Source organism: Orcinus orca, chromosome 1 (genome assembly GCF_937001465.1).
Source record: "Orcinus orca chromosome 1, mOrcOrc1.1, whole genome shotgun sequence".
NCBI lineage: Eukaryota > Metazoa > Chordata > Mammalia > Artiodactyla > Delphinidae > Orcinus > Orcinus orca.
In genome coordinates, this window is record NC_064559.1 from 125830770 (window position 1) to 125849476 (window position 18707).

At 39.4% G+C, this 18707-nt stretch overlaps 1 protein-coding gene and 1 long non-coding RNA gene across 6 annotated transcripts in view; one reads left to right on the plus strand and one right to left on the minus strand.

Moving 5' to 3' along the window:
* SNX7 (sorting nexin 7) overlaps window positions 1-1656 on the minus strand; it is a 98273-nt gene extending 96617 nt beyond the window's left edge. Inside the window, exon 1 of one of the 5 annotated variants that reach the window (XM_033433462.2) lies at window positions 1395-1656. In XM_033433462.2, the coding sequence (XP_033289353.2) occupies window positions 1395-1634 (240 nt within the window). In that variant the 5' untranslated portion in view covers window positions 1635-1656. The remainder of the gene's footprint in view (window positions 1-1394) is intronic. The other 4 variants (XM_004263064.3, XM_033433435.2, XM_004263063.3 and 1 more) reach the window with 4 other exon arrangements.
* A 42-nt stretch (window positions 1657-1698) lies between these two features.
* Window positions 1699-18707, plus strand: part of LOC125965447 (uncharacterized) — a 105685-nt gene continuing 88676 nt past the window's right edge. The window contains exons 1-2 of the long non-coding RNA XR_007479323.1: window positions 1699-1824; window positions 4325-4410. This is a non-coding gene — a long non-coding RNA (uncharacterized LOC125965447). The remainder of the gene's footprint in view (window positions 1825-4324; window positions 4411-18707) is intronic.

Here is an 18707-nt window from a genome sequence, read left to right on the forward strand (position 1 = left end):
ACTGAGAATCTGGGGAAAGAGAAACCACATGACAAATTTAAACCATCCCAGATGATTCTGATATGCAATTGCCACTCCCTACATTCTCCCCGTACCCCCTGCCCCCGAAGATTCACAGTGCAGAATCCCATACACTAATACCATAGCCTAATGGTATCTTAGAAGGCAATATAAACAAGAACTGGCCAATTGTCCTTGATCTGAACATAAAATATGTGTGGAACATAAAAGTGTACACAATTCCATTATTTTAGAATTTAAACACATTGAAAGGTCAAGTGACTTCATCAAGGGTACAAAACTGATACTCTCTCTGAACCTCCCAAATACAACTGTTCCTACCATTTCATTTAATCCTGAAGGAAAAAAAAGGGGAGTTTTACATATTCCTCTTTGGGGTCAGAGTATGCTTGTTCACTTTCTAACTTCTTTCCCAGAATAAAGCAGCGGTGAAGTTTGTTGGCTTTTCTTAACAGCTCAAGGTAACATTTACCTACTGTACAGGCTTCTTAGTAATTAATACAATGTTCCCATCTCAAGTCTTCTGCCAACAGCAACGAGAGAAGATGCAGTGGCATTGAACGGCCCCGCAAGAATGGTATTTTTCTTTTCCCAAAAAAAAAAAAAATTACAACCACCAGCCTACACGCACAAGTCGGCCAGTAACCCTTGTCAATTTCTCTCCAACTATCCTACAAGTTCAGAGGGCCCTTTGGTCCTAGATTTCCCCGGGTAACCTTTAAAAACGAAAGCGCCGTCTGTGGGTTCGGTAGCAGGAGCTGACTATCTGAAAAATCCTGAGCTCCGCAGCGCAGGAGCTTCCCCGTTGGACACAAGAACCGTTTTCTCCTGAAGAGGGATTCCCTCACGCCTCTTCCCACTAGACTTGAGACTCACCTCCGGCGCCACCCAAGTCTCCAATCCACAACCAGCAACAACACTAAATCAAGAATAATTTCTCTAGACTCGGGTGATTTCGCTCCCAGAGTTCAGGGCTGGCTGCGCCTGAAAAGAAGCTGCCAGGGGCGGGGGCAATTTTGGGCCACCGCCTCCCGGGTTCGGGCACTGTCACTGGAAATGTCCGCGTCAAAGAAGGGAAGAGGAGAAAAGGGGGAAACAGCACAACTTTGCAGACTCCACGAATCCAAGGCCCTGCCAAACATAAGGTCAAAGTGCAAACGAGGGAGCGGCTGCTATTCGGGACCCGCCGGGACGCAGCCCCGGAGCCTGCGAGCCGCCAGGCGGGGTCGGGCAGCTGGGGGAGACCCACCCTGTCCCGGCTCCGAGTCTCCAGCGGGGCCGAGCGAGCGCGCTGGGGCGGCCGCCGCACGGCGGGGCCAACTCCGTGAGTTGACTTGGAACTTTCCCGGGACGCGCCGCCGCGCCGCCCTCACCTTACTGAACACCTCCAGGTCGTCCTCGTCTTCGTCCAGATCCAGCACCTCGGCCTGCAGGAGGGCGGAGGAGCCGCTGCTGCCGGGGAGGGGGTCGTCGCCCCCCGGGATCTCCCCGCCGCCGCCCCCAGCCGGGAGGCCCGAGGAGCGCGCCTGAGGTGCCCGGCACTCGCCCTCCATCCCGAGAGTGCGCGCCCCGCCGGCCGCCGCAGCCAGCCAGGCTCCCCCGAGCGTGCCCATTGGCTCCCGCGCATCCTGCGCCTCCCCGGCCAGCCCCGCTCCAGCCCCACGTCCGCTGCGCAGACGCGGAACTGCCAGGGCGAACGCGGGGCCCAGGCTCATCCCCACTTGGCTTGGGGCCTGCAGGAGGCGAAGGGGTGGGACTCTCGGACTCTGGCTTGGGTGGGGCCAGGGACGCTGTCCCCTGAAGGTAGGAAGGGGGCGTCCTCGTGCGGACCATGCTGCGGGGCTACCCTACGACAGCTTCCACGGGGGCGGGGGTCTGGGCAGAAGCGACGGAGCGAACCGTGAACTTCAGAGCATCCACAGCGGGGCTGGAAAGCAGCCGACCTATCTCGCCAAGAGAAAAAGCCAATACTGTATTTCCTGCATTTTAATGGTTGCCTTTTTTTCTTGGTTGTGGATTTCGAGTCCGTCTTTTACTAAGGCTAATGCAAAACCTCCTCTGTTTTGTAATTGATTTTTGACCCAGTGACCGGACTGTGTGGTCATTTCACTGTAAAGCCAGGGAAGTTGGATTTAAAAACGATTTTCAGCCCCTTTCAAATGTATCTTTATTCCTGGAGGTCATCCTGAAGTTAATGAGCAAGAATGTTACTAAGAGTCGAGGACAGCGAGCAGGACTGGACCTTGACACCAAGAAATAATCAGCAGTCTTTATGCTGCCAATGAAAAACTGTAATTATTTAGTTGTTCACTGCTTATTATTAAAAAAAAAAAACAACTAACTTCCAAAAATAATGGATAATTGAATGCAAATTGATATATTTGGAACTATCTTCAGGTTTTATTACTTACTCGCCTCAGCCCCAGCTCTTTTCTCCCATCAGCCAGGAAAGAACATCTAAGAACTTTGCACATAGAGAAGAGGCTAATTCAGACTTGATTTCCAAAACCTCTCCTGGCAAAGTGTTTAGCCTGATGTTTAAAACTATTAACTTTGGAAAAAAAGACGTATGTAAGAGAATTTCTCTTTCCAGTTAGAGGACAAGGCCTTAATAATATGTTCCCTCTTAACCGTTCATACTGGTTTCAGTTCATGAACACACTTATTCAGTCAAGCTGGTCTCTCTAAGGGGTGAATATCCAGGCTCCTTCCTATGCTTTATAGTTCCTGTACCCAAAATGCCATCTCCTGCCTGTCCTGCAGGAATTAACTATAATCCCATGTCTTTCAGGAAGACTTTCTGATTGACACAGTCTGTTCCCAATTTAGCATTTAATTTTATTTCATGCTGTAGGTTGTATTTATTTCATGTAAATGCCTTACATTCCTTAGTAAATTATAACATTTTAAGCTTGCGGATCACATTATTTATTAATAAACCACAGTAGTAGATGTACTCACTTAAAAAGGCTCTTTGCTAGGGTATACAAAAAATACAAGTTATTAAAAGGCTATTTTTTCTCTCTAAGCTCATTCTGGCTAGTCAGGAAGATTCAAGTTTTTCGAATTGCCGTCTGAACCAGGAAATTCCGAAGGATACTGTGACACATAGAATTGCCAGAAAGCATAGAGACAGGCTCAGAAAATGGGCAGAACAAACCAAGACTATAGAGTTTGTATCACAGCCACACCCACGCCACAGAACTAATAACGCAGACATTGCTGCCACCATTACTGAGCACCAGATGCCACACCCCTTCCACATACTGCCATTGACAGTGATGTCACTGGACTCCAGGTGCTGACACCAACATCAGTACCACAGCTGCCTCTGAGAACTGCCTTTGCTATTACTACCACAAACGTACCCACAGTCCTGTTTCTCTGTTTTAATTATTCTAGTTTCAAAACCCTGAAGGGTAGATCTGCTTGACCCACCTGGCTAAATCCCACAGAGATTTCGAAGGCAAATTAGATTTCTAAGCATAGAAAGACCATATTGATACCGGTCAGCCAAAAAAAAAGGAAAAAAAAAAAAACCCTTACTATTATTCATTCCTTTGGCCACCCAACATTAAAATCACATTTGTTCACATGCTTTTTTTTTTTCCCATTCCTGCTAAATATAGTTCAGCTATGCCTCAAACACCTGGGAATATAGTCCTCAGCTCCCCAAAGGAAGAAAATCCAAACATACTCATTATTGGTGCAGCTCCAAGTCTAATATGTCTATTCCTCCTGTAGTTCTGCTGCACTTAATGCTTTAAGTGCTCTCTTACAGTCCCAGATTCCCATTAAATGGGATCATCACTGGCTTCTTTAATGGAAGCATTCTTATTTGGGTGCTATATTCTCTCAATCGTCGTAGTCCAAAACTTTAAGTACAGGTATAATATTAAGAGAAGCCCTACCCAGTCCTGTCCCTTGGTTTTTGGACTCTTATTCTGATTAATATCATATATTAATTTTTGGTTCTGAGCATATACATCTTGTCAAAAAGCTCCCTCTCTCCCACACTTTCCAGGTAGGATCTCCTGAGACCATAACGGTGTTTAATATGCCAGTCAACTATCCACAAAGTCAGCTGTTTCTGGTAATGGGACTCATGATAAGACAAGTCACCCCATGGGCATTGCCCAATGGCTTTATTTCCTTTGCTGGAGGTGATTTAACTGATTAGAAAAAAAAAAAGTTATGTGCGAAATCTGATGGGAAATAAACCAATCAGTAAGTTCATGGATGATCGTGCTGGCAGAAACTTGTTGAGCAGGAAAAGCAAACCCAGTGTATCTTTTCCATTAAGGACAAATCATGACATCCTCCAGATTATGTGGCTGCAGAAGGACCGGGAGTAGTTGTGGCAAGTTGAGGTTTAATAACTTACGCAAGGTAAGTAATAAGGGGTAAGTAATTTAAGGCTCTCTGAAAGAAAGTGTTAATAGATGTTGCCTTAAAAAAATAGGAGAGGGTTTCCCTGGTGGTGCAGTGGTTGAGAGTCCGCCTGCCGATGCAGGGGACATGGGTTCGTGCCCCGGTCCGGGAAGATCCCACATGCCGCGGAGCGGCTGGGCCCATGAGCCATGGCCGCTGAGCCTGTGCTCCGCAACGGGAGAGGCCACAGCAGTGAGAGGCCCGCGTACCGCAAAAAAAAAAAAAAAATAGAAGAGAGGATTTATAAGGATATTTGGGGATTCTTCGTTCTTAGACTTTGGCAGAATAGATAATTCTACAATCCTTCCACTAAATATACTGACAAACTATAACAGAATCTTTTAAATGCATGGATGAGCGTTCAAGGAAGTAATTGACTTCCAGGGGCAAGAAACAAAGTAAGCTTAAGTGAGAGAATGAGACTAAACATTTGAGCTGATACTCTGCCGGCCCCCAGGGTAGGATGGTAGGATTGGCCTAAATAATCTAAAAGTGTGAGTTTGAATTATCATGAAAGAATAATGGAAATGGAAATTTGTAAAATATTCAGTCAAAAATAAAACTCTTCTGGATCAGCCTAGGCTCAAAGTGGGAGAGATCTCTCCCCCCAAAATCCTAACCATGGTTCAGGAAGTCACAATTCAAAAATATACAAGTGACCCTGGTTGAACGATATATCCCTGGGATATCTGGCACAAGCAAATTCAAAATCTCTTCAACCCACTTCTGGCAGAGCCACTATGGATAGAGCTATACTTCAGATTAGATCACAATCCAAATGAAAAACATTGAAGGAAATGATCTACCACGTGCCAGAATTACTATACAAAACTATTAAAAGGATTAGAGCCTCAAAGAACTTTAAACAATATGCCAAAAATATAAATTATTTAATAAATGAAAAGAATAAACATAACTACAAGATGCTACCAAAAAAAGAACCAAAAATCCAAAAATGAAAAAGCACAATCATTGTGCTGGTGGTTGATTTTTTTTGCCTTTTCACTTCAAATTGGATCTTGTTGCCTGCTCTGTAATAGTTGTGCTGGGTCTTATAAATATTTCTCCTTTGCTACCCAGCATGATGTTAAGCTTGTCAGTAGAAGGCCTGGAAGAACACTGGAGGAGGAAGGGTTTTCCTGTTTCGAGTGTGCTCTCTTACTAGTGTCCTGCAGAAAGCTCTTTTTGTCTTCTTTGTTCAGCTCCTGCATAATTTCTCTAGAGTAAGGTTCCCGCAGGGCACAACTTTTTATGATGTTTGAGCAAACTCATGCAGCTACGGAGGCATAGTCTAGAGACCCAGATATTGTGGGCCTGTCCCCGGCCCAGGTTGCTTCACCCCATATCCTCTCCTCGGTCCAGGACATGGACACACACCAGGGGCACTGGAGGTCAGCCATCCCCTAAACTTTGTCCTGAACAGCCAGCCCAGGGCTGACCTAATCTGCGCTATTCATGGAAGTGCACTAACCTCCTGGAGAGGGGGACCTCTCCAGCTCCTGGTTCCAACAGTGTCCAGTAGCTTCTCCTGGTACCTAACAAGTTCTGAGGCTCAGCACCTCCCAGAGGGTAGATTTCCAGGAGGTCCCACTATTGAGCTACTTCATTGACTTCTCCAACATTCAGGAGGCCAAGGTGGTATTCTTTCCAATGACATCTGCATCTCAGTCATAGAAGGAAGGCTTTTCCTTGGGTACTTATCTCAGCCCTAGGAGTAGTGACCACATCTTATATCTGCTATTCCTGGATTCTTTAGAATTGTTTTTAACTCTCACTAGCCAATTCCTCCTTACTCCAAGCCCCTGTTAATAAAGCTTTATATTAAACTTTCCCTGTTCAAAAGACTATGTGGTCCTATCTCCTGACTGGACCCCAAACAATACAGAATTGGTACCAGGAATGGTCCCAGGAAAAAACCCTGCAAAAATGGCATTCTGGAACTCTCCTTAGAACCAGTTGACTGAGGAAGAAAAATCCTGAGCCTGGTTTACAGAGTGGTCTTCATGATATGTTAGTATTGCTTGAAAGTAGCAGCTGCAGCTCTATAGCCCCCCCTCACTCAAGGGTAAACCTGAGGACAGTGGTAAAAGAAAATCCTCCTAGTGATCAGAACTTCAAGTGTGACATTTAGTCATCTACTATCTCTGGAGTGAGAAATGTCCAGAAATATAGGTCTATATTAACTTATGGGTAGTTGCAAATGGTTTGGTTGGAATAGTGAAGGATTTGAAAGGAACCATATTAAAAAAACTGATGAAAAGGGAGCTTAAGGAAGAAGTATGTGGATGGACTTTTCAGAATGAGCACAGACTGTGGAGATATTAGTGAATGCTAAATGTCTGCCAGAGGACCATTACTGCAGAGGAGGTTCTTAATGATCAGGTGAATAAAACTACCAACTCTGGGGATGTCAGTCATCCTTTCTTCCTAGCCATCACATTCCTTGCTTACTGGGCCCATAAACTAAGTGACTATGGTAGCAGAGATGGAATCAATACATGGGCTCAATAGTTTCACGAGGAAGCAGTTCTATGGAGCTCCTCATACTACCATTCTGGAAGTTGTCTCTAATGCTCACTTTCTATAAATAACAAAACGTCTAGAAAATTGCTCAGAGCTAAAGTAGTTTTCATTATGATGAAAGAATTTCATTATGATGCAGAATTTGGAAGATACAATTTTTGTAATGCAGTGTGATCCCAGGGAAAACTTTTATTTCTTTAATTTTTCTTAATTAAAATTGCATTTTTGTTTCAAAAAGAAACTTGTCACACAATCTCCTTAGGATTGGAACTTAGTATCAACACTTTGGCCTGGAGAAATTTTAAATTTTCTATGTTAGATACAGTTTATGGAAATTAAACAGTTCTTGTTTAAAAAATTAACTTTTTAAAATACCCGGGCTATAAATAACAATGATGCCAAATAAATACATAGAAGAGGGATAAATAAATAAGTGCATTAAAACTCCCACATTTAATATCTTTAGGAAAAAGAGAAAAAATTTGCAGTGAATTATTAATATACTTTGAGTACAGAGGCAACAGTGTTGAATATTTATAAGTATTAAACAGCAATTTTAACCTTGACCTTATCCTTTTGAAAAATTGCAGTTATTATTATGAGACTGAATATTGCTCCAAACATGTTATGTAAATGTTTGATCTTATACAGTAGAATTTTTTTTTAAAGATAAGAAGATGTTAATATGTAGATGTCTCAGATAAAAATGTTTCTCTCTCTTTTGAATGGTTGGATCAAAAGAGTGGTTTAATAGTGACAACACTGATGAACGATCTGACCACGCACTCTTTGAAGGTAGAAACCTTGGCATATTGTCTTTCATAAGAATCTAGAGAGTATTTGTTAGCTGTGTGAACTTGCATATCAAATGCCATTGAGGCATATGGCACTGGGATAATAGCATACTCCTCCCATTCTTGGTAATGCCATCTACTTACTTCTCTATCACTCCCCTAAATACATAACCTTTTTGGCTTTAGGTTCACAGTCTTTCCTTACATTCAAAATCCTATAATCATCCTGATTGAATCTGTTCTTCATAATGACTCCCAAGTTCTTTATCTTCTTCAACACAAGGTTTTCTTGACCATTTCAACTCAGTCACTCATTTCTGTCAGAAAAAAATATATATATATGGATTTTAAGTATATAAAAAACACTCAAACGCAATAATAAATACAGATAAAATTCTAAGTTCTAATTTCTATCTATGTAATTGTCTAAGATCCCAAAGTTTTTAAAATTTTTCAAATTTTGTTTCTTAGAGAATTTGATATATTTAGTTCAATTTGATAATAATTAGAAAAAAGCAATTCGTAAGTAATTAGTAAATAAAAATTTTACATACTTAGTATGGGCTGAATTGTGTCCCCCCCCAAATCCATACATTGAATAAGGAAATGACAAAATTAAGTATGATATATTCATGAAATGAAATGATGTGTGCTAGTTAAAGGAATGAACAGCGGCTCCATGTATCAACAAAGTCAAATATGATTGTTAGATAAAGTAACAAATGAAAAAAGAAAGTAGCAGACTGTGGATAAACAAAAAATGTATACCTATATCTATATACACTTACACAAACCAATAATATGTTTTCTGTGGTGTGTATGTTTGTACATGAAATAGACATCAAACTATTATCATGGTTTACCTTTGCAGAGAGGGAGAGAATATGGGTGGCCCAAAGCAACTTTAGCTTTTACTCAAGTGCATCTAGGAATTTTGGCTTTTCTCTAAAATTTAAAGGAGAATGCATTCATGTTTTCATGCTTTATAAGGAATTAATTGTTTTCAAAACAAAACATTTTATTGAAGTATGTTTGATTTACAATGTTGTGTTAGTTTCAGGTATACAGCTAAGTGATTTGGTCATACATATATATGTGTGTATGTATATATATATATATATACACACACACACATATTCTTTTACAGATTCTTTTCCATTATAGGTTATTACAAGATATTGACTGTAGCTCCCTGTGCTATACAGTAGGTCCTTGTTGGTTATCTATTTTGTATATAGTAGCGTGTATCTGTTAATCCCAAACTCCTAATTTATCACTCCACCACTTTCCCCTTAAAGAATTAATTTTTTAAAAAGCTGCTCTGCCACCAAAACACTAATTAAAACATTGTGCTTCCTGAGCACAATCTTCTATTATTCTAGCTTATTCTTTCAACTATTCCATGGCCATTCTTTTCTTTTCTTTTTTTTTTTTTTTTTTTTTTGCGGTACGCAGGCCTCTCACTGTTGTGGCCTCTCCCGTTGCGGAGCACAGGCTCCGGACGTGCAGGCTCAGCGGCCATGGGTCACGGGCCCAGCCGCTCCGCGGCATGTGGGATCTTCCAGGACCGGGGCACGAACCTGCGTCCCCTGCATCGGCAGGCGGACTCTCAATCACTGCGCCACCAGGGAAGCCCCATGACCATTCTTGTGTCTCACTCAGCCATCAGGTTAGTGCTCTCTTTACTTCTCTCTAATACAGCACCATTCAGCTTAGATTTCCTGGTCCTTCATTCCAGTCATTCTAGTAATCAATCCTCTCGCCCCTTTTTTCTTCTTTTGCATGTGCCTCTAATGCCCTCAATGTGGACAGTTACAACTGTTTATTTTCTCAGTATTCACACCTGAGTACTGATTGCTGTTGGAAGACAGAATTACTGAACATGACAAACTGTTCCCAGTAACTTCATAATCACTCACCTCAACTTGGTCCTCACCTCACAGTTATTCTACTGTGTTTCTTTATTTTTTTAGTTTATTTTTAAAATTTTTATTTTATATTGGAGTATAGTTGATTAACACTGTTGTGTTAGTTTCAGGTGTACAGCAAAGTGATTCAGTTATACATATACAAGTATCTATTCTTTTTCAAATTCTTTTCCCATTTACTTTATTACAGGGTATTGAGCAGAGTTCCCTGTGCTATACAGTAGGTCCTTGTTAGTTATGTATTTTAGATATAGCAGTTTGTACATGTCAATCCCAAACTCCCAATCTATTCCTCCCCCACACCCTTCCCTCCTGGTAACTATAAGTTTGTTCTCTAAGTCTGTAAGTCTGTTTCTGTTTTGTAAATAAGTTTGTTTGTATCAGTTTTTTAGATTCCACATATAAGCTATATCATATGATGTTTGTCTTTCTCTGTCTGACTTACTTCACGTAGTATGATAATCTCCAGGTCTCTCCACGTTGCTGCAAATGGCAGTATTTCATTCTTTTTAATGGCTGAGTAATATTCCATTGCATATATGTACCACATCTTTTTTATCCATTCTTCTGTCAATGGACATTTAGGTTGCATTCATGTCTAGGCTATAGTCTACAGTGCTGCAGTGAACATTGGGGTACATGTATCCTTTCGAACCACGTTTTTATCCAGATATATGCCCGGGAGTGGGATTACTGGATCATATGGTAGTTCTATTTTTAGTTTCTTAAGGAAACTCCATACTGTTCTCCATAGTGGCCCACGAACAGTTTTACTGTGTTTCTTTATTCAGCTTTTATTCCTACTCACTGCAATGGCTATTTCAAAAGTCAGATGTAACTCAAAAGTTCAGAGAAGACTCTGAACCTAGCTGGCATAAACTCCCTCCTCACGTTCAGCAGGTGACTTAATCTCCTATTTTATAAAGCAAATGGAAGCTTCCAGGTGTCAGATATATAGACCCACACTTCTGTCTCCATGCAATTCTCCTTCCATTTGTAACGAAATACTTATCCCACTTCTGAAGACAGGGAAGTTGTCAATTCTGAATATGAACACTGGAAATGTTGGGCCTATTTTGGGAATGCAGGAGGATTAATCCTGAAAACAAAACCAACACTCTGAAGTCAACAAACAGAAATGGGAAAATACTTAAATCCTCATTGACAGTATTAAGTATTTTACAAGCAAATTTCAAAGTGTCCTTATGAGAGATTCCATGGCTGTACATGCAGATTGAAATGATAAATATCTTCATCATTTAAGTTACTTGATTCATCCTTTTCTTTTCTTGTTATTTACATTTCAAAACCCTCTATATTCTGAAAAAATTCTTAGTTCAGGAAGACTTGAAAATGGCTACATGGGGATTCTACTCAGTATATCCTTTCACTCTGATATGCAGCCCTTTGGGAATCCAGTTTATTGTGGAAGGTGGGATGGGTGCTCCTGTTAGACCCCCATATTATGTAGGGCATGGGATTTCTTATCTACTCCTATACGACTGGAAAGACTAAAATTCTATTTTTCTGGATTGCTAAATGCCTTCAGGACAAAAGTTCATTTCATATGTTTTGAATACTTAATTCGGTATTTTTTTTCTGATAGAGAGGTTAATCTTAAATACCTAATATACTCTTACTGCATATAGATGCTACCATAGCTTTTAAAACTTGAATCAGCTTTTCTGAGGTATAATTTACATTCAAGAAATTTCACCAAATTTGAATATACAATTTGATGAGTTTTGACAATATATACAATTGTGTAACCACAACCAAAATTCTGATATAGAGTATTTCTATCAGTCAAAATAGTTCATTGGTAGCCATTTGTCATATGTAAAACCTGGATTCACAAAATTTGACTTAAAACCTTAATACATTTTTCATATTTACATATTCTTTAAATGTATTATATTTGTGAATAATTTTAAACAATTACTTCTTTTTTCCCTCTTCTGTGTACTTTACAAAGTTGTAGTAATTTTGTGATTGTTTAAGTGAGGGAATGAAAAGGGATTGTGTACAGAGGAGCACCTTGAATTCACTATAAAGTTAAGCCCTTTAAATGAATGCACAAGCAAATGGGTGTTAACTGGAAGAGAAGCTGCATGTAAAGAGAGGAAGAGGACTAACAGTATTGAAAGTCTACTATGGTAGACACTGCATATATCATCCCTTTCTGTACTCACAAATAACCCATAAGTTAGATAGTTTTAAATCAGTATACTAATTAATATAGAGGGGTTCCCCCAAGCCTTAGGATTATAAGTGGTAAAACTGAAGTATGAATCCAGCTATAATTACACAATGTCTTCCCTTTATTATTTCACGTGACCTTCCAGTGTATTTGAAATTAAAAAGACAGTAAGTTCTTTAAAGATAGAAACTCTGCCCAAGGCACCATTTTTTGTTTGCATGTGTGTATGTGTATATGTATGTATGCTTATATATTTCCATTCATTCATTCCATAAGCATGTGTTCAGTGTATACTACGAGCCATACAATATACTTGATTTTCGGGATACAAAGGTGAACAAAACTGACAGGAAGCCTGCCCTTGAGGAGTTTACAGTCTAGACAGGGTTGCAGAAGAGTAAGCAGACAATGGCAATATAATGTGATCAGGATTGCGGAGCATAGGTAGAGGGTACTCGGGGAACACGTAGAGGAGGCGCCCATCTCACATATGGTAGTTCTGAGAAGGCTTCTTGGAGAAAGTAATGTCTAAGCTAAAACTTATGTAGAAGACATGTTATCTAGGTGAGGTAAGTCAAGTGTAGAGGTGAGGAGTGAGTTCTAGGAAGAGGAGATTGAATTTGTAAGGGCATGGAAATAAAGAGCAGCATTCTCCAGGAATCTGGGGGGGAAGAGATGATGAGAGAAAAAGCTAAAAAGGCAGGTTAGTCAAGTTGGGATTATGACAACAGATGCCACTTCCGTGAGTGTGTCTTTGGATATTCTGAGTCTGTTAAATTGTGTTTGGGTGCATATTGTCTATAGTGGTTGCATAGTGTCTAGAGTAGCCTTAACAAGTAAGGAGTTACTGTTATTAATAATAATATTTTTAGACAATAAGTCCAAAGAAACACTCCAAATTTTAGGTCGCTGGTCAAGGTCAGATGATTCTTCTAGCTATCTGCTTGGCAGTCCTTAGCATGTAGCTTCTGCTTTCATGGTTTCATAATGGCAACTTTATTTCTATGTATTGAGTCTACATTCCAGTTAGGGAGAAGTGGGAAAGACAAAGGTTAAAATGTGAATATTGTCAGTTTATATTTTTTTATTTTAATCAGGAGAAGACATAGTGTTTTGGAAGCCCCAATGAGCAGCCATCAACTTACATCTCATTGGCTAGATCTGTGTCACAGGGTCATCCCTAGCTGCAGAATAGTCCAGAAATTTGAGGTTTTTAATCAGGAAAAATCTGGATTGGTTGGCAAGATAGTGAATGAACAACTAGGGGTGTTCCCCATACTCACCATATGAACTCTTGAGTAAACGATTATTGAAAATTTCTTCAGAGATCACTGTAAAAATGTTAGTTTTAGGAAAATATGGGAAATGTGATATCCAGAGAAAGGATGGAGTAGATCTTACTCATGGTTACTGTTGGGTATTTGGGGGCTCCCTTGGCATAGACTATGGGGATGAGGTGTCATAACAAACTAATCCCAAGATCACTTGTATTACTGGATGGTAAGAAATAATCACCCATAAAAAGCAATTCAACCCAAAAGATGGATTTTCTAGTTGACTCAAGTTTCAGATTCCTGGTAGAGCATGTCTGGTCCATCATGTGCCACATTTTACAGGTAGCATAGGAAACCTGTAATAATACTAGTGTGACGAGGAATAAGGATGGGGACAGATCATTCATTAATTCATTAAATATTTACTAAGTGGATGACGGGATCATGGCTGGTAGGCAGGATCATGGCTGCGGGCAGGAATGGACTATTCTCTATGGTCATTCTTCCCTTTGGTTGTACTCCTAACCATTGCAGTGTTTTGTTTGTTTTGCTTTAAAAGATAATGTTTGGTTCATTTTGTTAGTATCTGTGATCTCTACTGCAATTTTATTCAACTTTTTTATCCTACAAGTTCCCATCTCTGTTTCTTTCTTGAAAGGTCCTTTTTGCTTGGATTGTAAGGCACTTCTTCCTCAGCTCATTCTTAAGTGTCAGTGCTCCTCAAAATTTTGTCTTTTACTCTCTTCTCTCTTTACATACTCTTCCTAGGTCACATTATGCATTCAAAGTGCTTCAGTTGCTTCTTCTATATGCCAGGAATTGTTAAACTTTATACTTTCAGATTTCTTTCTTTTAAGCTTCAGATTAATAAATCTAATTGCCTGTAGGACACCTTGTTGGTTTAAAACCTTGAAACCTTCCTGGGTGAAATCTGAAATGGACCCCAAATGCAGAGGGTAAGGAGAGACCCAAGAAAGAGGCAGACCACTCCAGTTTGGTAGGTGGCAGGTTTAATAAGCAAGGGAACTTATATAGGAGGTTTGTCTTGGGTGGCTGCAAGATGAGTAGATCTCTGCACCCACCCACCACAATCTTAAAAGTGTATATAGAGGCCTTAACTGGGTTCAGTCACGTGTACTGTCCAGATGTTCTCAACAACATGGTGCTCTCTCAAGGCTACATCCTTACAAACAGCTCCCACTGTGGTAATGGTGGGCAGAATGTACATTCCAAGGACAGGATAAGGGGAGAGGAGTCTCTGATTGTCCAGGTCCAGTTCTGGTGTCAGTGGGAAGTCACATCCTCTTGATGACCTCCTCCAATACACCTCCTGTTTCAGAATCCTCAAAGTTAACATTTCTAAAGTTGAATTCAGAGATACTTGCCAATCTGTGGTCAAAGCATTCTCATTGTTGCAAAAGCCCCCTTCCCTTTATTGTAATAGTCATTTCCCCCACCTTGTAATAATCCTTTTGAATAAAATCTCTCTTTATTAAATCCAGACTTGTTTCTCATTTGACAATTAATGGTGCTGTGCTTCGGATGGAGTGCTGACTGCCCCTCGGGTCCCACTGTCCTCACTGAGGTATTCATAGTGGCTTCTCAGACCCTCTGTGTCCTTTTCTAGTTGGAAAAATCAGGATTCATGGTGATGAATCACAACTCCTAATCTAATCCAGTTGTCAGGACATTTGTCTGCTGTAGCATGGTAGCAAGGAGTTACTTTTATGTATTTTTTCTGGCAAAGAGATTTTTCTTCACCCCTTTTAGGGGGTGTCTTCTATTTTCCCTTGGATTCTCTAAACTGGGATTGGATGTGGGAATTCCCTCAGTTCTCAGAACCATGGAGATTGTGTGTGTGTGTGTGTGTGTGTGTGTGTGTGTTTGGGGGGGGAGATGTTCCTTCAAACTCTGGTCCTGGCTTAACTCTCTGTTAATCCCATGTGTAACTCTCATTCTATAAGGCTTATTCTTTCCTCTTATTCTCTGTTGACAACATGAGACACCATGCTTTCCATTCTGGCACGGAGTCAGTTTAATATCTTCAGAAGTAGCCACATTTCTCAAAAGGCAATTTAGAACTTCAATTGCCTTTGGGGGGAACTTGGCAACTCCTCAAACTGGCTTATCTAAGCCATCATCCCTGTTCCTCATTCCTCCTTTTTACCACCTTAGACTTTGAATATTCCTGATTTTCCCAGAAATTAATGAAACTGAACTTATTCTGAAAAAACTTTATTTCAACAGTAATTATTTTTTATATGTAGTGTGTCAACTTGAAGGTAGTTTCTAATGTCTTTTGGTAACTTAAAACCCTAGATTTATGCTAAATTAATTATGCAAAATATTGTGGTTGTGTTTCTGTTAAGGAAAAAGAAGAGTAATTTTGTCCTAAAGTAAAATGATTGGTTGTTTCAGAATGAGAAATAAGAAAGTGTAGGACAAAGTCTGAGTGAATATGGAAAGTTGTAGAAGGTTTATGGGAAAGGAATTTTATTTCTTGTGGTAAAAACCTGGCTAAGATTTATGGGCTTATTTATAAGATTTTAAAAAGAAACTTTAGTATCAGTTATTAAACTGATATAAAGCTAGATTTGGTTTTCTCTCTGTTAAAATGACAAAATTTTCTTAGATGATTGTTCTGCTCTTAATAAGAGGTTATAAATGTCTTTTCTTTACCTTCTAAGTATCTGCCCAGAAATATTGTGTCTTACTGAAATAATTTCCTGTGCTTTATGTTAACTTTAAATTTTAGTTCACTATTTTTCCCTGCTCTATTTTTCTCCAGTTACCTTATCACAGCCAACGGTATGACCATCAAACTAGTTACCGAAGTCAGAAATCCAGATGTAATGCCCTATCTTTCCTCCCATCCCACCATCTGATATATCAAAAGATTCGATTGATTCTACCCTTAAATATATTTGGAGTCTGTCCCAAAATACACATTTTAGCATGGTCAGCAATTCTCTCCCTGCAGTGAAGCAACAGAAGATTCCAAATTATAATAAGATGCAACTGTTTTGACTTACCATAAGATATCACTCTCACAGCAATGAAAGACTATACAGTGTGCAGTCTGTCTATGTTGGCAGAACAATATGGGTATCAGAAAGTGAGTTTTGAAGTTGAAGTTGGATTAAAGGAAGTTAGGGATAATTTGTTTAATGGCATTAGGCTAAGTAAGACACTCTCACGTAACCAGCTAATGATAAGGTGATCTTTCCCATGCAACTGAAAGATTTGCAGTCATTGACTATAATTTCACACATTCATCTCAACAAGGTTAGCTCACCTTTGAAATTTAACCTACTTGAAGTTCAGTGGCTGAGACTCTCTATTACCTAGAAAGTACTTGGGTAGTCATAGCTAATACTTGATTCTCTCGCTCAGATTTTTTTTTAATATAGTTGACCCATCTCTTCTGACCAACATGTAGCGTTGCTGGCAAGGAGAATGTTTATAATGATTTCAATTGAGCATGAATTGCAAAACGAACAGTTCAATTCTTAAAGAAAAATCTGTTTTCCTCATTTCCAAGAGATTAGAATTTTATAGTTTTTCATTTTTAAAAGTTATTTTAAAAAGGTCCTTTTTAATCTAGACATTATGTTATTAGATACTAACACCTAATAAACTGTGGTTACTTGTGACTTTGGTTTTTTTTCATTTTTCCTATTTTTTAAATTAAAAATTCAAAAAGTTATATATTATGTAAGAACTAAAGTGAGACATTTTTATTTTCCAAAAGTAAGTATTCAGCTAAATTAGGTGTCAGGTAATGACCCTTCTTGCTTTCCCATTCATCAAAGCAATTATTTCATGCCTTCCCTTTTCTTCTTAAATTTCTGATGCTGACAGCCCATCCTTTCCCTCAACAACAACAACATCAAAAAATGTACCTAGTAATTGGTATCATATTTCATTAAAAAAATTGAAACTATCTGATGGGAACTTAACCATCTTCCACTAGCAGATGCGTTGATGTTATATCTTGTGAAGAAGGGGCCTTCCTCTTATGAAAGGTCAGTTCTTCTCACATGCTCCTGTCCCCAAGCCTTCTCATGGTCTCACTGGCTTTGATTTATCATTATATTAGTTTGCAAGGGCTGCCATAACAAATACCACAGACTAGGTGGCTTAAAGAATAGAAATTTATTTTCTCACAGTTCTGGAGGCTAAATGTCTGAGATAGGATGTGAGCAGGGTTGACTTCATCCCGAGACCTCTCTCTTTTTTTTATAGATGGTCATCTTCTCCCTTTGTCTTGCCCATCATGACATCCACATGGTCACACTGATGAGTTTTTTCCCCATGATCCCTGTAAGTGGTCTTCTCTTTCCCTCAGAAGTAAATGGAGAAGCATGTAGCCTGTGTTCTGCTTAACTGCATTTTGTCATAGAAGTGACACAATCCTGTGGAAACAATACCACGTGGAAGAAGGCAATGATGAGAGAATTTCTGAGAAACAGAACCAGAGTCCTGATAGAACCATACCTGAGGCTTTCTATATTTCTGGACTTTTAATTCAAGAGGGTCAATAAATCCTTCATTGTTGGTTAGCTTGAGCTAAGTTTTCCCTTCTAACTGAAAGCGTAACTGAATCAACAGACTGAATCAACACCATTCTTGCCTGGTCGTCTCATCCATCTCTCTCTTCATTTCTCATTCTCGGTCTCAGTCTTCTCCTCAAGTTGGTCATGAAATATGTTAGTGTCAGTTCTCAAGGACATGGTTCTGGGCCTTGTTTCCTTCTTTAAAAACACTCATGCAGAAGAGTGCAGACTGAGAAAGAGATTATGTGTGTAGTGGGCTCCAGTGGCAGTCTGGTGGGATGACAGGACAAAATAAAAAGAAGGGCTATAGGGATCTCTCAGGGATAGGCTGTCTCTCAGGAATCAATAAAATTTTTGCTTGTGTGTGTTGAGGGAATAAAAAATGGAAAAATAGCTAAAGAACAAATGATTGAGTATAGTTAAAAGAATTTCCTTACTATAATTATATTGTTTATTGTATTGAATCAAAAGCAATTTCTATTCAAGTTCTGAATTCCAAATCTGGAGTTGAATCACCAAGGTGTTTTAGATTTTCACCTGTGCTTAATCTGTTTTCATGTGCACTTATGAGAAGTCTTAGAATTACTTAATTTAATTACTTATAATTAACAATTCTGAATAGAATTCTAATGTTCTAATATCAAAATTTTATCAAATTCAAATTTGGAAAGTTATTCAAGCATTGATTTTTTTCCCTTGGTAAGAAGGCAAATTTAAGACATAGAAATATTATTTTAGGCTTTGTTCAAGGTGATAACAAGGAAAAAGAACATTTCAAAATATCTCCATGGTAGCACTTGGTATGTTTTCAGTTGAAAATAAGAGAAAAACCCAACAAATATTGATGAACAACAAAGGGGATTTATTAGCTCTCTTAACTGAAAAGAGTAGTAGTTCTTACTGTAGAGGAAAGTTAACAATTCTTGCTTAATTAGTTTGATGGCCATGAAATACAGTGAGTCAAATATATGCCAATTTGT